Raw genomic sequence first — 26,328 nt, forward strand, 5'->3', positions numbered from 1 at the left:
CCAATTTATTGTCATTATATCTGCTACTAGTTTGGGTATTTAAATCTAGCTTTTCATTCCAAACGGTAATTAAAAAACCGCTGTACGAATCGGTTTGCCAGCACTGCAACCGATAAGTATCGCATAGACAAATTGTTTTTGTGCATCTCTAATTTTTGGTGGTTGAATTATTTGCAATTTTCATCCAATCGCGCCAAACGCAGCGCATTCCGGCACTTTCTTGGAATTGACACGAAGCCAAGCTAAATCGTATTAGTTAAACTCTGAAAATGAGCGAGTTAAATGCCGCAGCTGGTGTTGCCGAGGGCGAGGAAGCCAATCCGCTGGAGCAATCGACCATTACGATGCTGGATGTCCTGGAGCAGGAAAAGGAACTGGAGGACGAATATGCCGCGGTGCTGGGCGCCTCCGATGAGAAGTCCTGCACGTATGCAAAGGGCCACATTGGCCGGCAGGCGCTCTACTCCTGCCTCACCTGCTGTCCCGAGGCTCGCGAGGATCTGGCCAAGGCTGCAGGAATCTGCTTGGCATGCTCCTATCGCTGCCACGAGCACCACGAACTGGTGGAACTCTACACCAAACGGAATTTCCGCTGCGATTGCCCCACCCAGCGACTGGGCAAATGCTCCCTGAATCCACAGGTCGAGGGTGTTCAACCCCGGAACGAGGGCAATCTGTATAACCAGAATTTCCAGGGCCTGTACTGCAAGTGCAAGCGGCCCTATCCCGATCCCGATCGCACCGTCGAGGAGGTGATGCTGCAGTGCGCCATCTGCGAGGACTGGTACCACTTGCCGCACATGAAGGCGCCCGGCTCCAGCGAAAAGTGGCTGGATTCTTGCAGCGAAATGATCTGCGATGGCTGCATGGATGCCAAATCCTTCCTAAAGGATTACACTGGACTGGCCCTGCAACCGGTGGCGCCGGATAGTGCCAAGGCTGGCAAGCCGGAGGCAGAGGACAAGCAGCTGAAGAACGAGTTGGATCGAAGCATCTGCGATATCATGAAGGTTCCTGAAGACGAATCTCCAGCGGAGGAGGGCGAGCCCAGCCAGAAGCGCGCCAAACTGGAGGCCTGCCGTCGTCCCAAACCAACCAAGGAGCACCAGGGTAAGTAAAGGGATCTTATAAAGTAGAATTTATTAAAAGAAAAAGGTCCTAGAACGTGTATATTAAACATGTTTTACAGTTATTAATTTAAAAGAAGGGCAATGCAATACGAGGATTTAAAACTAAAGAATTGATAAAATGTTTTAGCAATTCTAGTTCCTTGACACTGCAAAGCCAATTGTTTTTTCAAGCAACAGAGGAATGTAGCGCTACTAACAATTAGCTTGAAGTTTGAATGATTTAAGATCAAAAAAAGCTGAGGCCCAGAGGTATAGAATTATTTTATGAAAGCTTTGCACCAGTAAGATTTCCTTACCTCTCAGCTTAAACAACAGTCTATGATTATATGCTTTAAGAAAAAACCGAAATTATTATTCAAAATCAAACTCAATACATGAAAAGCAAGTCAAAGTTCTTCTTGCCATCGCCCAGGTAGAGGAAACCATGTTTATGGGAGTTCATTTTGTGGAAGAAGGTCATGCCCATCCACAGACACGATTTGATTATCACCAATCGTTCGTTCCTCTGCATATTCAGTGCAAAGGACTGACCCAGCGGTATAACACAGTCGATGGTGTCGAGAAAGTCAATAGCATAGTTATAGTCGCTCCTCTTGGCCAAATTAACTTTCAGATCATTGCGGGGCAGACGATATAGTTGGTAATATGATTGATTTTCGATCTGCAGGTCATTTAGGCCCCGAAACATCTGGTTAGGAATCACACGACCATCGGTCATCTTGTAGAAGGCTCCACGGGGACAAATGGCACACTCCTCGGTAATGATGAACACAATGGCTGCCAGTCTTTCCTCTTCCTTTAGCTTAACTACTTCGGGGCGACCGATGCCAGCCACCTGATTGCCCACAATGTCAAAAGTTGGATCCTGTTGGCAGTAAATGCAGCAATTTCAGTAAACACACGAAGTATAACCTGTTATCAACTCACTAGCTCTACATAGGACATCAGGCTGGGATCCCCTATGAATGGCTCCCTCGCCAGTATGGTGGCCTGAAAGATCGTGGGGCTCTGGACAAATGGCAAGAGCTGCCACTGGAACTGATCCAAACTGTAGAAATACTTGCGATCCTTCAGGCAATCGTTTGTGTAGCCAAAGGCAATGTAGTAATCGTTTTTGGTGGCCGTAATGCGACCCCACAGATACATGCCCGAAAAGCGGTTATCATTCTGCAATGCAATCAACGAGTTTTCAATCAAAATGCGCTGCTCCGGCGATAGCTTCATGCCGCAGTACATCAGGCAGTCGAGGCCCTCGCTGAAGTACTCTAGATTCATGGTCGATATTAACAATTTTAAGGGGAAGTGTATGAACAAGCGGGTTTCTTAAATGTTGAGAATATTTGAAAGAAATCTCTAAACTAAATTTATCGATTTCTTTGTAATGAAAATAATACAAAAGTAATAATATATAGCCAATTCTATTCTCTACCCTTTAGTAAGGCCCACTTTGGCAGTACTCACATTCAGCAACTGATTAACCATTTCACCCCTTCTTTGATTAAGGTGCCGCTTTCTGGACTAATGACTGGCGCAAATCGCTTTGCCAGTGCCCCGAATGCCTGTCGCTGTACAAGGAACTTGCCGTGGAGTTCCTGCTTGACGCCGAGGACTCGGCCAAGACGTACGAGGAGCGCGGCATGAAGCGGGCGGAGGAGAATTCCAGCTATGAGCAAGGTATTCGGGCATTGGCCTCCATCGACCGGACACAGCAAATCGATGCGATTACTGAGTACAATCGCATGAAGGACAAGCTGAAGGAATACCTGCAGGCATTCGCCGCCAGCAAGAAAGTTGTAACCGAGGAGGACATCAATCGGTTCTTTGCCGGCATGCGCAATGAGAATAATGCCAGCCTGGGTCAGCCCTATTTCTGCCGCTAAACGGCTAGCTCACTAAATTATTATAGTATTACCCACATTCCCCAGCTCCCATGAACACAAAACATACATACAGCATGTAAATTCTTAAGTTATCTTTTATTACAAGCAATTATTATTTTGAATTCATTTTTATCAATAATGAAAAGTCGTAACAAGGCATCGGGCAATGAGATTCGCATTTCCCTTTACATGCTATCTAGCCAAAATATTTATGTACACTGCGGTGAACTAGAGTTATGTAAGAACCTAATCTTGAATTGTACTGAGACCTTCTTCACATAGCTCTAATTGGTTAATTTCTGGTATATTTTATGAATATATATATATATACATAAGTAATTAGCAAAGTTGTTGTTCATTTAAAAGTCTGCAATCCCAAACTGTTAAGCTCTGCATCAATGCCCTGGATTAGTTCGTTGGTGTCGATGGTCGACAGATCCATTATGGTGCTGGAGATAAGATCACTGAACGATTGGAGGGGTGCGTCTGCCTGTGGTTGCTGATGTTGCAGTTGTTGTTGCTGTTGTTGCAGCTGCTGTTGCTGTTGCTGATGTTGCTGTTGCTGCTGCTGATGCTGATGCGGGTACTGAGACTGTTCTGGCTGGGATTGGACTACATATTGAAGCTGCTCAGGTTGTGATTGAGGCTGGAACTGCTGGTTTTGCGGAAATGCCTGCTTCATGTCCAAATTCCCTTGTTGCGGTAAGCTTATGGCACTCATTTTGAGACTCAAATAATCATTGTTATTGTTGCTCATCATTATGTTGTTGTTATTGTTAATTGGGGTCATGGAGCCACCACTGAAACGCGTTGGACTGCAGCCATTGATGGGAAAGTTGGACGTCTCTGGCAGATAAAGATGGTTATTGTTTTGCCCCATTTGCATTGGCGGAATGCTATCCACTGTACTACAGTTCGACCGAGGCGATGGGAAATTGTACTCCACCGATGGACAGTGGCTACTCCGGCTATCCACATCCATAAATCCGTTTTCCATCTTGATATCGGGCACGAAGTTGGGACTTCCACCAGGATACATCATGGACAAGCCCGGCGACATCTGTGCCTGCGGTATTGTGGTCGACATTTGTGGAGTTTGAACCACCGGATAGGGGCCTAAAAAAATAAACACAACAATATTAGCCGTATGTTTCCAATGGCAACGAAAGGAATCGTTAATGAACGCAACAGTAAACCACAAAAAGCATTTACATAATTGAGGCGAAACTAAGGTGAAAGTAAAGCAATTTGCGAAAACTCAAAAGGACAACAGCAAACCACAACATCAACTTGACTGCAGGTAGGCAATATCAACTTACATTATTTGATGTCCAACTTTTGTGGCTATTGTGGAGCTTGAGAAAAGCTAGACAACGAAATAGGAAGAGGAGACACAACCCCGGTGGACCGAAGTTTCAAATACCCTTGCCATAATTACTCAAAGATTTTACATTCATTTGGTTAATATATTTACGAAATAGGATTAGGATTATACCTATAAGGTTAATTTATATTTAATTAATCTTAGAAGTTTAAATTTCACTTCTAACTTATAGGGCAAGAGTATTTAAAAAAATTTTGAAAAAATTTAATCAATTCTACAAAATATTTAAAGTTAATCACTTTTACCAAAAAACCTTTATTATTCAAATTGTATTACATTAAAAGTGCGTAGAACAAATATTTTCGCTTCGAACGGCCTAAAAAACCAAATATTTTTTTTCAACTACGGCCTAACATTTGCCAACAATTCCGGGTAGGACAACAATTTTATCCATTGGTCCACATGGTATTAAATCCTGTACTATATAATGTGAATTTTCACAATCAACTTTCGCTACTCGAAATGTGACAATCGAGAAATGAGTTTGTGTGTTTCTGTATGATAGATGTGTGTTTCTAGGAACTAAATTGATGTAATGCTTGTACAAAAGAACCCAGCACCAGTAATAAATGCGGACTATTCTCGAGAACTTACTGGACGTTTTGACCTGCTTGGATGGATATAAATCGGTGCTCATGAGACTGCGCTTTAGGCTTTCAACCGCCTTTTGGGTCACCAGACGATTGTGCTTTGTGAGGAGTTCTACAAAGATATTCGGATTTTCAGAAGATTAGAAATGCTTATTTTCAAATTCGGTGAGCGTACTCAATTTTTTCTTATCTAGAAAGTTTTGTAGGTATTAATTAATACTGAAAGAAAAGACGACTAGAAAAGGTATTTTTGCAGATGCATTTGTGTTTTGTTGTTTTGGACTAACTGATGATAGGTTTTCGGATAACTGATTTGATTTTTACAAATTAAATGGTACATTTGAAGCGTTTTAAAATAATGAATTCGAAAAAAATGGTAGAAATTAAGAAATCTTACTATTCTTTTTCTAAAAATTATTTTTAAAAAATTGTATGTTACCCTGTGCTTAAGAGGCAATTTGTTTTGCTAAATAAATGCTTTAAAATTGTTTCAAAAATTGCATTATTTTCTTGTTTACCCTCAAATCAGTTACCCGTAACGCCTTCATCTCCACCATATCCCTACTCCAAGCCATTGGCCTCCGCCAGCCGACGAGCTATTTCATCCGCACTGAGGAAATCCGTCGCATCCCCACCGCCCGTTGCCCCACCATCTTGGCCCAACTCCCCGCCAAACGGTGGCTCCGGACTTCTGGTGGTATAGAGGGCAAAGTGTTCCGCCTCGGAGAGATCCACACTGGGATCCAGCACCACACCGTAGGCGCCTTCGCACAGATTCTTGATACTCTGCCGATCGGCAATGGCTATCAACTCCATGTGGCCATCACTTATGGGAATATCTGCCAGCTGGAGAGTGCTCAGGGTCTTCCTGTCCAGCGGTCGTCCATAGCTGAGGGTACTGGCGTTCGAGTAGCTCTCCGGCCGGAGCAAACTGTTCTCGCTGTCGCCTCCCTTCAGCGGTATGTGGATCACATCCGCATCCAGGTGGGCGGGTCTTTTTCCCGACACACTACTTGAACTTCGACCCACTGGCTTGCCATTTCTGCCCTCATTCCTCCCCAGCGGTTGCATGGATCGTGTGGAGCTGCGATTGGGATCTCCCAAAGAAAAGTGCGCCACACTGGGCTCCCGACTGCCGGTGGGTGTGGTGGCCTTGGATCCACCCACGGGTAATTGTCTATTGGGACTGCCACCGGGTGTCAGGGATTCCTCATCGTCCGCCCGGCTTTTGCGGCGCGTAAAGAATCTCGAAAAGAATCCCTGACGCTTCTTGGGCGAAACACTTGGCGTCGGTTGCCTTTTGGTGGGACTTTGATCGGGTGTACGCATTATTATAATGGGCGAAGGTGTGGTTCTAGCGGAACTTAGGCTGCCATTTCGTGAGCGGCTGACAGACATCGAGTCACTGACATTGCTCAGGTCCTGGGAATTTCGCTGCGGTTTCGGCGGCAAGGGCGGTAGTCTTTGATCGCAAACGGGCGATGGAGTTCGCGGTGGCAGCGGCAGGGGCGGTGAATGGGGGGGCGTGGCTGGGGTCTGGGCAGCATTCACTTTAATCCGCGGAGCTGGTGGATTTCTCAGAACCACCAGCTCGTCATCATCCAATTGGCCAAACGGATTTGAGGGCGGATAAATCTGAACGCCCTGTTTGTTCTCCTTGGGCAGGCCTATTTTAATGGGATTATTAAAAGCTATCTGCAGACTCGTATATGTGGCTGTCTCATCGAAGTTCTCATCCAAATCCACAGAGGCCTGTGCACTGGCCGAAACCATGTCGTGTTCCTTTTCGTTATCGGGCAGCTCTTTCACGGCCGGATTTTCGAGGGTATCCCGGCGAGAACCGCTGGCCAAGAGTCCATGGGCCTCCTCATCCAACTGATTCGTTATGGTCGTATTGGCCGTCAAGCTGCTGACATTGGTGAAAGCTGTTTGGGCCGTGCTATTCGATAGCGATTGGGTATCCCCATTCTCCACCGTCAAACTATCCGTTCTCTCAAACTCGCTGCTCTTCATCCACTCGGTAATCTTGTCCACATTGGTCAGCGGACGCGACTGCAGCTGCGGATGCTGCAAGATCTCGTCCATGGGCGTGGATGTCTGGGTGCAGTCGTCCGCCAGTTGGGGCAGCAATTGCGGCACCTCCAGCTCAATCTCCATGTCCGGTTCGTTGTCGTTGTCCGTGTACTCGGTGACTGTGCCCCCATCCATTTCGTGTGATTCACCCCGTTGACGCATCTGCAGCTTCTTCACCGCTATCTCGAATTCGTTAAGAGTTCCGGAACTCTGCTGATCGTCGGATGAAACCGTATTGTTGTCCTCCTCCAAGTCCATCGGTGGGCACGAGTATTTCGTGGCCGTCGTTTCGCTGTCGAGGGAAAGGATCTGCTGGAACACGTCCAGCTCCTGGCGACGCTTCAGCTTTCGCTGGAGCCGGGCAAAGGTTACCGTACCTGGATTCGGGTAGTACTCGAACGGCAGCGGGGCACTCGTCGCTCCATCCGAAGGTCGCACCAGCTTTAGCTCCACCTATAAAAATAAAAACGAGGAATAAGCGTCACTTTCTTTTTTATATTAAAATGTAGGCGAAAGCCTAGTATTATACTTAAGCTTTCAGTGTACAAATAAGTAAATAATTATATAACTTATACCTTTTTTATACCCCCTTTAGTTTATTGTTATTTAATTAGGTAAGAATAATCACGTTGCTTTATAAATTATTGAAATTAAATCATAACGAATTATACTCTTGGTCAAATTTTAAAATGTATAAAAGACTTTCAGCTATTTTTATCTTAAACACTTTTTATACTCCCATTTAGTTTGTTAAGTAATAAAAAACCTTGAATACTTTTAGTTAGGTAACAAACAAGAGTGATAATTTTTACTTTATAATTTACAATCTAATTATGGATTAATAAAGTTCACCGAAACTGTTAATATCAAAGATAAATTTTAATAAATGTCATAATATCAACTCCAATATTTATATTTTATTATTGTAAACGATTTTATATGTTTATCTTAGTTTAAACAATTATAATAATAAGTTAACTGTTTTAAAAATGGGTGTGTGCATGAATCAAGAACTGTGGAAAATCCGTAAAATAGAAAACCGCAAAGTGCTCGAGTTAATATATGTATATACATTTTAAATTGCCGCTTGACATGCATTTCTAGTCAAGCTTTAACTGGATAATAGAGATAATAACTTATTTTTAGCTTTGCTTACGTTTCCTGTTTAAAATTGATTTACCTGCCATATAAAAAATAACTATAATTTTACGATGCCACTCACATTGACACTATGTGTGATCTCGGTGTTCTTGTAGCGCGGCGTCTTGAAGGCGATGGCCATCTGCTTGAACACGTCCGTGGGCTGGAACTCGGCGTTGGCGAACCACGTCTCCCGTCCGTTGCTGTCCGTCTCGTAGAACCGCACCTCGATGTCGTCCTTAGCGATCTTCTCGCACAGCATGATGATCTCGCTACCGCCGGTCACTTGGGCCGAGCAGCTGCACAGCCGGTTGATGGTCAGCTCATTGCTCTTGCCGTAGATCGGTGAGGATACGACGGGGTCCAGGGCCACCCATGTCTTGCCTACTTGGATTAGGGCCTGGTAGCAGAGGCGCAGCTCATACCGATTGATCTTGTCGATCTGGTCTTTGTGATCGAATTTGGCTGCACAAAATTATAGAAAAAATTTTAAAACCAATTTTAACTCAGGATAAAAAAGGATGTAGAAATTAAAAAACTAGTTTTCTTCTTATGAGACATTTTAATATAAATATATGTGCAAATTAGAAGAAATCTGTATAGAATAAGATTTATTCTCACATAAAATCAAATTCAATATTTTTTGAAAATTACCTTAGTTTATAAAATAACGCTAACGATATTCGTTAAACTTAGGAACTTTTTTCGTGGTGTAGTTAAAAAACCAAAAGATTATACAATAAATCCAATATTTTAAATATTACAAAAAAATAATTTGATTCTAGTTGCCTTGCGGATAGCTTTAAATCCTGACTGTGAAATTTCTTGCGGAAACCCAAAATCGGCTTTATAATTCAAGAAATGAATAATTTCAAATTTAATATGATTTTTGTAATAAATGTTTAAACTTAAATTCTTTTAGGAGGACTTACCGCAAAAAGGATCGACGTTTCGCTGTTCCCGCTCCACCAGGGAGTCGCGCATCTCCAGCTTCTTGGCGCACTGGATGCCGACCTTTTGGAGCACCAGTCGCCGTTCCTGGGGCTCCAAGCGCTTGCGGTAAATGCCCGACTTGCAGGCATCCGCCTCCTCCTTGCTGACCAGCCAGTGAGGGTGCTGGCGATACGGCTCATCGCTGGTCACGCAGGACACCACGATGATGACCGGGCCGTCATAGTTGCACACCTCGACGGTGGGAAAGGTCTTGCCATTTTCCGGGCTGGAGTTCATGCCCGGAATCGAGCCGGCGGTGCGACCCTCGCACTTGTATCGAAAGCGGATTATATTGTTCGTCGGCTCCTCCACGATGCGCAAGTGGGGTCCACTCTTGGCACTTGGCTTGGGCAGATTCTGATTTAGATTCTGGTTCTGGCCCTGGTTCTGGTTCTGTAGGTGGAGTGGCAGGTGCGACGGCATTACCGGCAAGGAGGTCGATTGCGATAATATGTGCTGTTGGCCGCCTCTAGTGACACCACCCACTCTGCTGTCTCCAGTGGCACCACCGTTCAACTCCATGCTGGCATTGATAATTTCCTCTGGGGAACGTAAGTATTTCACAAAAATCAATAAGTCAGAGTGCCAGAAACAATTTAGCTAAGGTTAGGAAAGGAAACTAGAAAAGGAAGCACAAAATACCGTCGAGGATTAAATGGAGTAACCATGCGTTCACATTTCCTCTGACAGTTACGAAAGTAGCCACACCCACACACAAGTGTTTAATTATAAAAATATCTTATTTTATAAAACAGAGAATTTTTACTTTTAAAGAATATTGCGCTTTAGATATACATAAACTATTTCCAACTATGTTCTGCTCTGAATAAGTTTCAAAATCAAAATTATTATTTATATACGTTATGGATTTCTATAGAAAAAAAACAATATTTTAAGAATTTAATGTAAAATTGTATTTTATTTAATTTATTAAGTGACAGCATGTTTAATTTAAAACTATTTCACATCTCTACATCTTTCCAATTTACATAAATTACCCAGACAAATGGTTGAATTTATTAAAGTGACGGCATTTTTAATTTAAAATTATTTCACATCTCAACCTCTTTCCAATTTACATAAATTACCCAGACAAATCGTTTTTTATTAAATTTAAATGACAGCTTTTCTACTAATTTTACAAAGAGTAATCTGTTTAATATTACATTAATTACCCAGTCAAATTGAAATAGAAAAGCGCGTGTGTGACGATAATCTTGTATCCATTCGATACGCACTACGCGCTATCATGCGTATATGAAAGGCATTAGGTTGCCATTGTTTTCTGCGAAAGGGTGATGGGTGGAAGGCTTCCTCCTTCAATTTCATTTGAACTGTGTTATTGCCAGATGTCGACTATGCAATGACGAGTTCTGACGTCAAAAAGTTGCGCAGCAATTTGCTAGACTTATTATGCCATTTTTCTCCGATATTTGTTGTTGCTGCTGGCGTTTTGTTCGGATGGCAACAGCAACACCAACGCCTTTAGCCCGTGGCTATAGCAATAACAATGTTCAATTAGCCACTAAAAATTCCCCACAAATCTGATGCTCACTGCCTGGCCTAATTAAACGCATTGTCGATTGACTTATGCCCACAGATTATTCATTAACCAGAGTCCCAGCTCTGTTTTCACCATGGCATTGGGTTAAAGGGGCAGTTCGCTTCTATGGGGCTATGTTAATATTAATTGGGGTTGGTAGTAAGTAGGTGCCAAAAATAAATTGATGGCTGTTTATACATACGTAAATCGCCGAAAACCTCCTCCTCAGTCATTGGATTACACTGTTGATTGCCTGAAAATAAGAGCAATGATAGATTGTCATTAACTTTTCGCATTTAGCTAATTTAGGCAATGATATATTATTATCTGTTAGCTTATATATAGATTTTTCCTTTGTCTATACAATCACGTTGATGTATTTTTACAATTTGACGTAATCAATCATCGATGTTTTCCATTTTATATAAGCTGTAAAAATATACATTATCTTAGATAATTTTAAAACGGATTACAGTTCCTGCCACATTCAAGAACACAGATAATAGATTTTCATTGTTCGATTAAAATTATAATGGGTACTTATAAATTCTACTACTCAAATATATAGACTTGCAAATAAATCAAAATATGTTTGTAATCATTTATTAAATTATCTCTATAATCACTTGAATTAATTCCGACCCATTGAGATGGGAAAAATACAGTTGTGACGCTGCTAAGATTATGTCCCTAATCTAAGTTCTAATTATACTAACAAATGCCAACTTTAAGTTTATTGAGGTTGGTAAACTCCCAAATGTTTCACAAGAGCCCAAAGTATGGTGGGATACTCGAAATCAAATCATGATCTGATTTACAAAGAAGAAAAACCCACTTTCAATGCTCAAGACGCTTCACAATCTTTGTGATTTGTTGTTTCCCAAAAATTGGCTGATAACGAAATCTTTTGCGGCTTGGTGTTAATCTAAAAAAAAGGTGTTTCTGGGGAATCTCTCAGCATGTCATCGAATGCCATTTTTTGATAGGGTTATCATGGGTATACACGTCCCTTACCAAGGAAAATTAGTTAGTTTGGTGAACGTATCGGCATTTTAAATAAATAATAAACATTAATGGTTTTCTAATTTCTGTTCTAGAGCTTATATAATTCAAATTCAAAGAATAAATAAGTAAGTTTCACAAATCCATTTGCATTATAACATTTTAAATTGATAAACTGCTGTAAATATTTGTAAGAGCTTGTAAGCTCAGAATCCTTGTTTAGCAAATTGGCCTTGTTTATCCTACGTTCCCTTATAATGAAGGCAAACATATGGCTTTACTGCTAACAATTTTCCTTGCCGCAGTCTTCTTCCTTCGTTCGTTATTTAAGTATTCAAATACCGGCTACTGCCGCATCGATCAAGGCTATCATTGTTAGTCACTTGTAAGGGGATAATAACAATGTCTGTGTAATGTGAATTTAATAGTCTTAGCCATAAAAAGGCCAAACAAGTCACTCCTTGCGGCACATTTTCTCAATTTTCATCTCTTTTCCGCAACTGCAGTCAGCATATGCCGAAAGTATTTTGCATTTTCTGCACATAACTCAACTTTTCAACAAAAGGAGAGCACACACACACTTTCAGCCACTGAAAGATAAAATCCAGCCAAAAGACTTGCCTTTGGACAGCCTATTTGTCTAAATGTCAAACGATGGTGTCAAGCCCACGTAGACTGCACAGAAAAATATATATAAGTTTTATTTATTAAAGAAAATTGGATAAATTGGATATTTTATGTATTTTATAATAAGGGCACAGTGATTTAAATGCCATTAATTTTATAGATATTCATAATTTATTTTGATATACGCATTTTATTATTTCTTTTAAGCATTCGATTATGAAAAATGGAGTACTGTTTCAAAACTTAAATATAAAAAAATTCTTATTGCCTTAACTTGTGTATAGATAATTAAAATCAGAAATTAAGTTTGGGTTTTAAACATATATTTACTTAAAATGTTTGAAAAAATATCTTTACATTGATCATCTGAGATCTTATTTTGTTTCTGTGCACGCACGAATACAATCGCTTATACAGAGACAATCACACACACGTGGGAGCTTGAAAAATTTGCATATGTTAATTTTGTTTACATTTATAGCCTTGCAAAAACAATTTGTCCGCTACTGGATTTGCTGTTGTTGTTCCCGTCATTCCGTTTTTTTTTTTTGGTTCTTTTGCAATTCACACCACTCGCTTACACTCACCATTGCCTCAGTGAAGGCAGATCCTACGGTTTTTGTTTTGTTTACGAACCACATGACGCTTTATAGGTCTACCTCCCCATACCCCCTTCACGTGCGTCGAACATCTAAGCTGTGTAGTAAGTAAATGTGGGTCGCTGTTCTGGCAGCGGTGGCCACCGCCAAAACACTTGCATAACAAAATATTTAGTACATTAATCAGAAGTTATATGTTGTTCTTTATATCATACTTAAATTTTTTAACGTAAGAATTCATTTTGCGCCATGACTTCAAAGAATTAAGAAGTTCCATATTTTAATGAATCAATCAATTATTATTTTCATAACAAATATTTTTTTGCATATATTGCTTACAATCTTTCATTATTTTCTATAGGAAATATTTATTCTTTTTATAAAACATTATTTTACAATACAGTTTCTTTAAATCACAGCAAAGTTTAATTTTCTTTTGTTATTTCTAACCTTATGATGACGAAACATTGATCTGCTTACTTTTAAATAAATATGTTTTTTTTATAAAAAAAAAACGTTGTATTTCTTTCTTTCTTTTTATAAAAAAAAATGTTGTATTTCTTTAAGTGTAGAAGGCGACATGGTTCCCAATGACATCAGGAAACTTTTAAGTTGGTGCCGCTAGCTGCGGCTTAACTGCCTCTGACAGCAGCTTCGCCTTCCCTTAACCCGCTAATCTCTTTTACACACAGAATTTCACACACCCACACACACACACACTCTGGGCAACAGGACGGGCATTAAGGACATCCTGGCGGAGGGGTGAAAGCGGTCATTACTGCGGTATCGTTTAAATTTTTATGCAAAGGGGTGGCAATAAGTTGAACCTTATCGATTGTCCTGCTCATGGGCATAAATAATAAAGCAACTCAAGTGTAACACACACAAAAAAGAAACAAAACTTCCTAACTATCTCGGTTGCCAAGCAACATTCAACATTGTTAACCATTTCCTTAAAGCAAATGGTGCATTTGAGTATTTTAAACAAATGTACAAAAAACCTTTTTTAATGGACATAAATAGGTTTAATCCTGCGGTCGTTAGTGGCCTGAGAAAAAGGCGTTCTCAAAATAGCAACTCAGACTAATGGAGAAGCTAATTGGCTTAAATTCAACGCAAAAGATACAAATTTAGAATTTTAAGTATGTCAATTAGCCCTTTTGCAAAATGTTGGTTAAAAGCGGCTTGTTGTCAGAGGGAAAAGTATATTTTCGTCTTAATCTAATGGAATCTTTTGAATGCCGGCTTTTTGAATCCCTTTTGGTTTAGCATTTCTGTGTAGCTAAGAAATGGTTTTTGGTTTGGAGAAATCTAGGACCATAGAAAATTCAATAAAATCAATATAAACAGAAAAAAACCTGAACTAAGATTTGAAAGATTTCGTTATATTTTATAAAAATTAAAGTATTTTGTTTAAAATAGCAATATTCCAATCGCATTTCCCATGGCTCTTAGGCTTAAGTTTTTAGACTTCATAAAGTGCCTCAAACGCAAGAAGCTTTTTAAAACGCGTAATTGCTTGGTTCATCTCCATAGCCCACCCACTTTTTCAGGACCTTCTCCCACCATTTTTCCCGTCTGGCCTCAAGTTACTTTTTCTGCCAGAGCTCCTCGAATCGGGCATAAATTAAGCTGAATAATACTTTAAGACAGACCGGGCTACCAATTTTAAAACAGGAAAAAAAAACGACACCAACAAATTAAATTCGCATTTAGGCTTAGGCTAGAAGGGCGTTACTGGAGGAGGGAACAAACTCCTGGCAACATAAATCAGAGCTACAAATTGATGCATAAATAAAGCAAACGGGGAAGGATGTCGCCGGCAGAATAAAAAGTGAGTTGGGTAAAAGAAAAATGTTAATTAAATTTTGTCAAAAATAGATTGGCATTGGGCATGAAGATGTGGGTTTTGAATTACGCTAGCTTTGGGTCCCTGAATCGCCTCTATGTTGGTAAAGTAATGCTGGCCGTGTGAGTAAAATACATATTTCAGGAGCTGGAACCCTGTCACGGCCCAATCGATTGGAAAATCGTGTTCTGAACCGAAAATAAACACACAGCTAAATAGAAGAAAATAATGGAATGGGTGGGGGAATATGATGAGATGGGATGGCTAGAAGCTTGAATCTTGAAGCTCACACACACATTTCACCCACCCACTGATGGCCTAATCACACCCAGTCGCACACACAAAATTTGTACATCAAACACAGACAACTGGCCCCAATCCATCCCCACGTTTTCCCATTTGGCACCTCAAGTGCTTAAACTGACATGTGTGTGTGTGCGTGTGCGTGCCTGGTCCTGCCAGTGTCCTGAATCCTGAGTCCTGAGTGCCTTGCATTATATTCGGTATGTGCACAAAAATTAAATTCAAATAAAAAACTTTTCCCCAACAAATTCAGCCTGTCGCCAAAAAGTAAAAATAAAATTGTCTGAGGCAATGTGAAACCTTGCCCCCGGGAAAATCAATAAGCGTTGAAAATTATGATTTTCCTCTAGTTCTTTCATTGTGTCCTTCACCCGGCCATGCCCCCGCTGTCATTTGCAGGAAATCCATTTGGCTTTCCTCTATGCACTGCATATATAAATAGCTAATGTTTGTTTACTCCTCGAATAGAAGTTTGCTGAGGTCACAATCGATTGAATTTGTTGCTAACAGAAAGGAAATCTAGGTGGGGTATACTATATATATTGCACCTATTCAGGTGTTAAAATATTTAGTATAAATCAATGATAAGAAAGCTAACCCTGAGTTGGCAGTAAAGAGAAAGGCTGCATAAACATGTCAATCAGAAGAAAATACATTGGAACAATACCCTAGAAATAGCTAATATTATTTGATTAAATATAAGAGCTTAAAATATTTAACAAAAAAAAGTAAATCATTTAATGCATAATAGTTCTACGCAAAAATATCATATTTCTCGAAAATCTTTCATATATTTGATTATTTCCCTTTCCGCTTTTAATTTAATCATTTTTTTTTCCTTCTTCCCGTCTGAAGTGTTATGGAATTTTTGAGTGCTGATTGCTGCAACATTTATGTACAGAAAATTGTTATTTTACTTGTACAGGCAGCCAGCTCAAATGGTTTTTTGTTAGCTGAGGGCACGTGCCTCCAGTGGATTAGCTGTTTTTGATAAGGCTTTCCACACGCCTATCAATGGGTAATCCCAGCAAGAGTTTCCCAGCTAATTATAAACGAAATTAGAGTGGATGAGTGAAAGATTAGTGTGTGCTATAGATGCCGCCAGACGTATACTTTGTAGACTTGTGTCACTTTCCGATAACCTTTGCTAAATTTGGCCACATTTGTGAGTCAGTAACACCAGTGAAACCATAAACACGAAATACATTTTCAGTCTGTGTTCTTTTTTATGATGGTGAACATAAAAAGTCGTTCAAATTGCTTGCTATGTTTTGCAAGTATTTGTTGGAATTTTGTTTTGGTGTGTCGTGCCACCTGAAAACTGTTAATGTACCCAACTAATTAAAAAACAATTAATACGGTTACATTTTTGGCTGTGCTTCGCTCGTCGTTCATTACAGCAGTCAAAAATTAAATTGTACATCCAATCGATTTTCATGGTCTTTCAAGCAAATCAAAGGAAGCATTTCTGCAGTCAAGTAAATAATGCCAAAGCAAGCCAAAACAATTCCAGAATGTCGAACCAGACCACACCACACCACACCACAGTGAACCAGCGCACCAGACCTCATTTACCCAAGCGTTGGAGCAATTTCCATTCTAATGGCCAAGACAAAACGCTCGCAAACACATTCTATTTCAGCCAAAAAAAAAAACAACCAACACGCGATGACCGAAAATTGGAAGAAACCGCAGCATTTAATTATTTTGCTATAAAACTTTTCACGATTCAATCAATTTAGATTCGGTACAACATGGCGTATGCGTAATGGGATTCTGCTTTTCCATTGTTTGTGAAAATTGGCGGGGTGGCTTGAATTGTTTGTGGAACTTGGTGTTAGGGTGGGGGTGTAAATGTGAATGACAGATCAATGTAAAGTTTTCTTGGTTTTTGTTCATGCGGAAAAAGCAAAAAAATTGTACAATTAGAGTACATATTTATTTTTTCGCGGGGTTATCGCGCACACTAAAAAAAATAAATAAATAAAATAGGAACACGACTGGGGATTTTCACTTGCTGATTACAGTTGCAGCTCTATCAGTTAACTGAAAAAGGTGCAAAGTTTATAATGTCATCGATTTAAGAATAATAAAAAGTTTTATTAATTTGAAATAATCTTCAAAGAGAATATCGTTTAAAGGTGTCAAAATCTGTACTTTAAATAAATTATTTAAAATGTTTGATAAACAAAACAAGGTATTAAGCTAAATAAAAAAAAACTATACATATTATTGAGTTGGCCAAATTGGTTTAACGCGTAGAAATTTTAAAAATAAATATGAAATAAATAAACTTTTAAATAACTTATTCTTTTAGTATTAACTCCAAAAACCACACGCCTTGAGCAATTCAAAAGCATTTAAATTCCCACCAAGCATCTGCGACTGTGGCCATTGAATTTACAATTACATTCGATTCGAAACAAGTCTGCTTAATACAAATGGAAAAGTTATAGCTATTTGCATGGCTGCGACTTTAAATTGTATGTAAGCAAACCCACACACATTGATCAATAGGTGTGAAAATTGTGGATTTTGTTTGTGTTCTGCTTTCAACAATTACCGAAAACAAATCCGCTGCCTTTTGGCCATCGGTTCATCGCCCAGCTCATGCCCGGTTAATACAGGTTAGATAGCTTCTGGCTGGGCACAGATAAATCGATATTTAAGTAAGTTTTGACCATGACTGTTCCATTTCATTCTATTTTTATGGGATCCGACTGCCCAACTGCCCGACTGTCCGGCTGTGTGCGTGCGGATAAGGCAAAAGTCTTTAAGACTTTACGGTATTCCGTGTCTTTCGATTGCAGATCCAGTTGCCCGTTCAGGTTGTATATTCCTTTGATTACAAATGAAATAAACGAAATCTTCCAGATGCCGCAGCAAATTTTTATAAACTTTTTTCCGCGCCGATTTCACTTGTAAAAATATTTACATTACGTTAATATAAATATTTGCATTTGGCTTGGTTTATTTCGCATATTGAAATCTTGGTCGTTGAGGTTCCTGTTCCTAAGAACACATTTTCCCCTTGAACTGATCACCATTTGTGATAAGACATGGATGTAAATGTAGCTAAACAATAAATACTAAATACTTCTACTGAATTTTGTTTGCCCATAATACTTATCGTCTATCAGCTCAAAATGTTCACTTGTAAATAAATAAAATGCACATCTCAAGGCAATTAGCAAAACTTTTTTGCGATAAGCTCTGTACAGTGTTTAATTGTATACATTATTGCATTTAAGAGGAAATGTCTACTCTGGGGAACAGTTCCGGCATATGTTATGTACAAAAAACTACGAAATCTGATCCAGTATGTAAATCATATTTTGCAATCGGCAATAAACCAGGAAAGCAGCACTTGATTTACTATTTAATACCACCTGAGTATTATACTTTTTAATAAATCGCAGTCAACCTACTTCATTGTAGTGGGTTTTATTTACATATATTATACTTTTGTTCAGCTGGAAAACTGCTATTACACTAGCAGAAAAAGTTTTTTAGTCCAAAAAATACTATATTCCCATATTCAAAAATAAAAAAATTATTTTTTTTAATTAAGAACATGTCGCGAATTGAGACTAAAGATAATTTGTATTCTGTTTTATTGTATATTTTATGATTCATTTCGTTTTAAAAGTGTCACTTTAAAATGACAATAGTTTAATTTAAATAGTATACAATAAAAAACATTATTTTTCCAATATTGTTATTTAAAAAAAAAAACCCACATTGATTGTAATTTATGTACACAGTTTAAATTTATAAAACAACGGGATGGTAAAGTAATAAAACAATAATTGATCACAAAAAATTCCTATTTAATAATAAATTTTATTTAAGCACAATAGCAATATTGTTTTCTTTTACATACAACACAGTCCAACTGCGTTTTTTGTAACTTTTATTTTCATATTTATAAATACAATTTTCATTACGTGTGGCATTAAGATAATTAACATCCCGCATTAAATAGGCACTTATTTATTTATGTATCTGGGATTATAATTTATGAGTTGCGCTTAGCTGTTTGTTGTCGATTTCTTGCAGTGTCATTGCAATCAAACTTGATACGGGAAGCTGCTTGTGTATACGTTTATACTGCCTGTACGTTTCTAAAGACGACTTATAGACAGGGGGACTTTACAAACTGCGCCATAGAATAGCTGATTTTGTTTTCAAAGTAATTTATTGATTCTAACCTTTTGGGGAATGGTCTGCTTTAAAACAATTTTATTATTTTCTGATTGAATTTGGTTTCTTGATCCGCATGCACTTGGCGAGACAAAAATCGAATTATCTCTTTGTTGGGTCGACACGTGTAATTGATTAAATGTGTTTTTTATGATTCCCTTGTTTTTGGTTTGTTTGTTTGTCTGACTTATCGCGCGCGCGGTTCACTCACAAAAAGGCGCGCCAAAAATGGTGAAGAAATTGAAAACAAAAACAAAAGTTACCCCAGCAAACGCCGTAGGTATACTAGTATTTTTATATTTTTAATTTTTTATTGGCACTGCAGCCGCCTGTTAAGAGCGGACATTGATTTATACACACATCTGTAGTTAACTTTGTAGTTGTGGTGTTGTTGCGTATAATTAACCAATACACAGGCATATATATAGTCGCGTGCGACTTGCACAATATGCGTTATATTATATACATATATAGCAAGCTTAAGTTGGCGGTTCGATCGCGTCCGTCGACGGGCAAGTTCAGATTGGAACTGAGCGGTCCGGCTCACTCTCGCTTGCAAGAGAGCTTCGGCATAGCTTCGGTTTTTTAGCTAGCCGCTCTTAGCGATCGCCTGCACTCGGTACGTATACTTGATACGTATGCTTGATAAAAGTGAGCTGTAGCTGATATGACGCTCACTGCTGCGGGTGGCTCCCAATTGTGTTTTCATTTTCAGACCTGCTTCACTTTTCCTTTATTTGTTATTATTTCCGTTTTGCTGATTCCACAGTTTGTTTTCTTTTATAATTATTTTTCGAGTGCGTTCCTATGACGTAACCGGGCGCAAAGAACTGATAGATTTTTAAGTGGATTTGGAAAAGTGTTGAGATTTTTATAACGCTCTGCAGGTGTTCAAATTTCGATTCTCGGCTATAAATAAACATTGATTCCTTTAAAAAGAAATGTGTACTTTTTTGCAGGGAATGAAAACGTATTGATATGAATGGTTCGGAAATACCATTAAAATTTTGGAATCCCTGAGATGTTATTTCACATGAACTCTTTTCTCATTAAATAAACGTTAAAACTACAAAGAATGCTTTAAATTCTTTAAGAATGAACACGTTTCTAGACAAAACAAGATCAAAGAGATTCATTGCTAAAAAATCAGATAAGAACAAAAAGAAGCGTATTCCAAAATAATTCATTCACGAATTTTAGGCTACGTGTATTTACACTTCCGATTTTCGCCAAATAAATAACAATAGATATATTTGATAAATATAGGTATGACAGCTTTTATTGATTTTCCCAGGAATTGACAGACCTGAAACTAGCTCGACCCTCGCCTAATGTAAATTATAAAATCCATATAACGTTGCTAATTCACGCAAGCAAAATTCCCCAAAAAGACTGAAAATATATTCGCCAACGTCTAAGGTCGAACTGAGTTATTAACTCAATTTTTGGCTACTATTGCATCGACAGATTTTAGTCATTTAAATAAACACAAGTGCAGCGCAAATTCATAGAGGGAAAATATTTGCAGTTAGCATTGGCAATCGGGTAGAAATATTTCATTATTGTTTCGCTTGAATGAAAATAGTAAAATTTATTTCTGTTGGCCCACAGATTTTTATACTAAAAACAAAGTTTCCATGTTGCGTGGGACGGTCTGGGCCTCAAATGCATTTTTTGAGCCAATTTGCCGGCCGGAATTTATGTCTATATAGGATTACAACAAAAATAAGAATACCTGATGATTTTAAAAAATAACAATGCAAGTCCCAGAGCAACAGAAACTATATTATTTATAATTTAAAAATGACTCGGAAAATATTATTATTATTTTGAACTCAAAATCTACTTGATTTCATATATGGTAATGAATATTTTCGTCTTAATTTTTTATAAATAATTAAACCTTTAAATGGCTTACAGAATTTGGAATAAAATATATGTTCAACTTCTTTGTCTTTAATGACAATTTCATTTTGAATGTGTTTCACTGTGCCAAGAATAGAAATCGTTTCAGTTGCGATCGGGGAAGCCACCACACTCAATACATGCCATATATGGTAAATCCAAATGCAGTGACGTAGTAGAGCCAACGTCATGAAATCTCGCACTCTTTGTTAAGCTTGTTTTATGCGCTCGCCGAAGAAGAGAAAAAAAAAGAGGGAAGATGTCAAAAACCCAAAGACATCCCCCCACCCCAAATGGACTCCTGCAATTCTGGCACATGGCTACTCAAGGTCACACGCGTGAGCGGGACAAAGCCTAAGAGAAAAAGAAAAAGAGAGACTGCAGACAAATAAAGCCAAGCCCCAAAGAGGGAAGTTGGGGGGTGGCGTGACAGTGGAGCGCATAGTTGAGCAACCACTTGTTGTTGCTGCCGCTTTTATAGCTCCTCTTCAGTCAGCGCCAGTTTAAGGCTAACATATCTGCACTTAAAAAAATACGAAGAAAAAAGTCACACATAAATTTCAAAAAACAAAAATATATATATATTTTTCCTGAATAATAATAAATTAAAAAATCAAAGTTGAATTAAAATCTGTTGAAAGGATTAGTTTTTTTGTGAAACGATTTCTTTTTAATGATGCAGAGTTTTGAGAAATCTTACTTTTTAAGAAAGCTTATTGATATTTAAAGATATTCTTCTTTTCAAACTTTTATAAACGTTCATAAAATGAAAGAAATATTTGATATAAGGTAAATCTGAAACATATCTAAATCAGATTTCAATTTTATAAAAATTGTTCAAAAATTAATTTATATTGAAAATAAGTATCAGTTCCTAGGGTGTTTTAAATGTTTTAAAAGTACATATCCCCGAAAAACCGAATTCATAGAAAAACTACTATTAAAAAATTCGTTTTTTTTCAGTAAAAATGTATTTCTTGCAATGTTGGAGTCAAACCGAAAGGTCGCCGTCGCCCTCAAAAAAAAAACCAGAGAAACAAAGCGCGCAGAGCATTAACATTCAAGACATTCGGCCGGGTAACAATGATGATAAGGGAACGGAAGCGGTGTTAGGGGGTCCGTATCAATAACACGAGCGGCAAAATTACCAACGAACTCGAAATGTTTGCCCGGCAGCAAAAACATGATAAAAGAAGAAGTATAAAAACATGACTGAGCTTACTGCTTCGAATTCAAAATGCCCTCCGCCAAACAAGTGCACTCTAATTGACCCGTGGGGAGCTGAACGTATGCGAATTAGCAGTGAGTAATTATTGCGTCGAAAACATAAACAATACGTCACAACTCGAAGCTCAACAGCAAAAGAATATAAAAATAGAGAGTCTGTGTTTTTTTTTTCGATAAAGAATTTTAATAAAGTATTATTATGACTTCCATCATAAGGTTTTTTGTGTTCTTAAGCCCAAAGAGATTTTGAGAGCTAATGCAAAAAACAAACTATTCGTGACACTGTAGATAAATTTTGTTTTCTGCCTGCGATATTTTTAATTTTAAAAATTATAAGAAAATTGAACTTAGGTATTTGTCAATCGCTAAAATTAAGTCAAACAAATTGTTGTTTTAATTAAATTACTTAAATCGATATAATTAATTTAAATCAAACTGCAAAATACAGTTTTTCATAAGTGAACAATTTTTTAAGTGTACTTTTATTTTCGGTTTAATAAGCATTCAATTTGATAAACATATTCGAGAGTTAAGAAAATACTCTACGGATTGGCATTATTTTGTCGTGACATACAAAAAGAAAACGTAGAGGTGAAATAAAAACCTGTCTGTCTGCCTTGTCTTAGTTTTTGGTTTTGCGGCACTTGATTGGCTTTTGGATTCCCCGAATTGCGGATGAATCATCACCCCACACATATACGTATGCGTGGTTTCTGCGGCTCACCAAACACAATTGTGTCCCGCGCTCACACAATCACTTTCAATTGGGGCCTTATGCCGTCTGTGTTTCGGTGTTTGCCCATCCGGAAATCTGCTGAGAGCAAAACGCAAAGAGAGCTCAACGCCGATCATCAACTCTAAAGAGGGGGGGAAATTTTGGTGAGGGGGGATGGGTTGCCAATCCAGTTCCCAGTCACTTTGCTGCGCCATATTACATAATTGGTAACTGCAGGAGTTCCGCATGCAACGCGGAGTTTTTGTTACCAACGAGATGGTTGTTGTACCTGTTGCATTTTTTACACTGGCATAAATTTTTTTTTTATTTTTCTAAAATGATCTGCGCTTAATAATTGGCTTAAACGAGTTAAAAGATTTGTTCAAAAATAATTTTTAATTAATACGGATTAAATGCTATTTGAATTAATACTATACTTTTTCAAGAAAAACTAATTTTTGATAAAATGTTAGGCTAGAAAAATTAACAAGTTATTATTTGTGTGAGGTCTTATAACCTTTAAACATACATATTTCCCGAATCAGATTAATATTTAGGTATAAGGTATATGCTTTGCCCGCAAATTCATATCTTTTATTTGTCAAAACATTTCAAATTAGAAATTAAACATTTTTCTCCCTGTGTAATCATTATTTTTTGTGACCATATCAAGGTTGTCCGTTTCCAACTCTTGGTGATACAGACTAAATCATTTCACAAGCTACGGTAACTCAGACGCAAGTGGAGATACATGACACTTTTGTTTTGCTTTAGCCGTTTAGAGAATAAAAACAACATCGGCAGGTTTCAGCCACAGACAAAATAGCAACATTCTGAGTAAACAGCACCTAATTAATTAATCTCGCAGCGATTTGTAAAGCAAGAGAAGCTTGTGGGCGGGGTGGGATTAGAATTTATTGGCATTTCTCTTTAGAACTAAAACTGGAACTAAACCCTCATCTGCGATTGCAATTCTAATAATTTACATTTATTTTCCTATGAGCATGTCTGTTTGCATTTTTCCGGTCGAGGAATGTCAATATATTATTGTTTCAAAGGTCAGTTTAATGGCTGGTGTCATCTGTTTAACTAATGACGCCAATCTTTTAAAATAATGAAATTTTGCAAAGTGGTTTTTATTTTGTTTAGGAGTTTAAGAATATATTATAGTGTGATTTTCATGTGTGATACAATGCCGTCGATAGGAACAAAAACATGGTAAAACACTATCATTAAAAAAACAACTGACAAAAATTATTCACTTAAATCCGATTCTATGTAGTTTCTTATATATTTGCTAACTAAAGGTATAAACTAAGTTCACCAAATTTATAATTATTGATCCAAATAAAAAAACATAGAATAATAAATAATTTTATTCAAGCTCGTTTACTTAGGGATTCATTTTAATTAAAACGGTTTTATAAGAAAATTTTCAAAAGAATAAATACAATTATTTTAAGAATAATAATCAATTACTTGTAAGGCAATTTTAAATGTCAAAATGCAACTAAATGGTTGCCCTTTTAACTCCCTTAATAAATTACTTTCCAGGAATATAAGCAGACTTCTAGGTAATAGCGGGTAGCACGAATTCTCGGAATGGGAGGCGCGCGCCGTTTTGATCAACTTGATTCCAGTTAACACGTCTGTTTTCTTTTTATTGGTTTTAATAGCGTTCCAGTCTTTACCGCAAAACAGGTCACCAGAAAGTGACGTAGATTTTTAAAATGATTGAGTGATGATTTAATTTTTGTAATTAAGTAACTTTTTCCCCAAGACGTAAGCACCTGGGAACTGAGATCGAAATATGAGTAAGATATTCCCAAAGACCTGTTTGGGCTTTAATAGGTCGGCTGGGATAAACCCAATTTCATTGATGCTCTGGCTTAGGCGAAATACGTTCTTAATTATTTATAAACAAATCGGAATTTTGTAATCGAACAGCACAAGATTATTTATAGGCAGAACTCACCTAAATCAGAATTTCCAGCCGTGGCAATAATTCAATATGCTTTGCTTGATTTTCGAAATTTAGCTTGAATTTCTGAATTTTTATGTTCGTTTAGAAATTTTCGTAATCACAAACACTCCCACAGGAATACACTGAAACACTTTTGTATGCAATTTTTTTGTTGAATTTATTTTGCTTACTTAATCTTAAGTTTAATGAGCATTTTTGGATATTGACTTGACGTTACAAATTCGAAATCGTAATTTTTTTTTTGTATTTTTTCAGGTGATTTTTTTGAGGAGACGAAGAACCGTTTGCCAGCAACGACGAACCGTTAATGAAGCCGCCGACGCCTTGGCCACCACGCAGAGTAGTCTTTCGCCCACCACTCCCTGCACAGTACCCATCCAACCGCCCAGCCACCCCCCAAAAAGCAATAACAACAGCGTGCAAAGTTGTCGTAGGGCCGAAAGCATTTTCTGCTTGCGCACACTCTGCCAGCGTGGTGAGTTTTTTTTAGCAAAAGCTCTGTGTGGTGAATTCGGTTCGAACGCACATTTGGCGCCCAATCTGGCGGAAATTGCGGCCGCCCCAGGGAAAATGAGCCACAAAATAAGAAATCGGATGCCGCCACCGCATTATGTTACTTACGATGTGTGAGAACCCAACCGGATGTGCTGCCTAAGCGGTCGGGAGACAGACTCCGGAGCAGGATATCTTTTCTCTTTGAACTGAATGTTTATTTACCGGACCAAAATTCGTCATGTGCCAACCGCATTGATTTCTTTAAAATGTATGCTAAAATTTATAATGTAAGCAATAAGGAGTATGGAATATTAGGGTTTTAAAAGTCGAAATCAGAAAGATTATTTTATTAAGTCTAAAATATTTTATATTGCTATGTATATTAATATGCTAAGATATAAAAATAATTTGTAATTAAGTAATATATTTTATTTATGCAATAAACAAAAATAAGCATGATAAGTAAATTAAATAAAATATTTACATATAAATATTATAAAAATACAAATATTATTAAATATATATTATTATATATTATCTCTAGGCATCGGTGGTGAATAGTTCAGTGATTCAGTCACCGAAGCATATATTTACTTTTGGACTCGATTGCATCAAGCATCGGTGGTTCAGTGGTAGAATGCTCGCCTGCCACGCGGGCGGCCCGGGTTCGATTCCCGGCCGATGCA

At 38.1% G+C, this 26,328-nt stretch overlaps 3 protein-coding genes and 1 non-coding gene across 7 annotated transcripts; 2 read left to right on the forward strand and 2 right to left on the reverse strand.

Moving 5' to 3' along the window:
- Window positions 1-137: 137 nt before the first annotated feature.
- LOC108138828 (putative E3 ubiquitin-protein ligase UBR7) lies at window positions 138-3,349 on the forward strand. Its single transcript, XM_017261331.2, has 2 exons — window positions 138-1,110; window positions 2,634-3,349. Exons 1-2 carry the CDS (start codon window positions 270-272, stop codon window positions 3,008-3,010), a joined length of 1,218 nt encoding a protein of 405 aa, XP_017116820.1. The 5' UTR covers window positions 138-269; the 3' UTR covers window positions 3,011-3,349.
- LOC108138829 (radial spoke head protein 9 homolog) lies at window positions 1,456-2,552 on the reverse strand. Its single transcript, XM_017261332.2, has 2 exons — window positions 2,058-2,552; window positions 1,456-1,995 (listed from the first exon to the last, which is right to left on the reverse strand). Exons 1-2 carry the CDS (start codon window positions 2,403-2,405, stop codon window positions 1,498-1,500), a joined length of 846 nt encoding a protein of 281 aa, XP_017116821.1. The 5' UTR covers window positions 2,406-2,552; the 3' UTR covers window positions 1,456-1,497.
- Window positions 3,088-25,483, reverse strand: LOC108138826 (dorsal-related immunity factor Dif). 4 transcript variants are annotated; one of them, XM_041710184.1, is made up of 7 exons: window positions 17,677-17,740; window positions 10,936-10,986; window positions 9,130-9,732; window positions 8,280-8,662; window positions 7,435-7,510; window positions 4,989-5,096; window positions 3,088-4,126 (listed from the first exon to the last, which is right to left on the reverse strand). In XM_041710184.1, exons 1-7 carry the CDS (start codon window positions 17,723-17,725, stop codon window positions 3,366-3,368), a joined length of 2,031 nt encoding a protein of 676 aa, XP_041566118.1. In that variant the 5' UTR covers window positions 17,726-17,740; the 3' UTR covers window positions 3,088-3,365. The 4 variants fall into 4 exon arrangements, with proteins under 4 accessions (XP_041566118.1, XP_017116817.1, XP_017116818.1 ...); XM_017261328.2 differs by lacking the exons at window positions 3,088-4,126; window positions 17,677-17,740 and adding an exon at window positions 25,139-25,483 and having other exon boundaries at window positions 5,047-7,510; XM_017261329.1 differs by lacking the exons at window positions 3,088-4,126; window positions 17,677-17,740 and adding an exon at window positions 19,325-19,847 and having other exon boundaries at window positions 5,047-7,510.
- Window positions 25,484-26,257: 774 nt separating this feature from the next.
- On the forward strand, window positions 26,258-26,328 carry Trnag-gcc. Its single transcript has one exon. It is a non-coding gene; the product is annotated as a tRNA-Gly (tRNA).

Source organism: Drosophila elegans, unplaced genomic scaffold (assembly GCF_018152505.1).
Source record: "Drosophila elegans isolate 14027-0461.03 unplaced genomic scaffold, ASM1815250v1 contig_814, whole genome shotgun sequence".
Classification (NCBI taxonomy): domain Eukaryota; kingdom Metazoa; phylum Arthropoda; class Insecta; order Diptera; family Drosophilidae; genus Drosophila; species Drosophila elegans.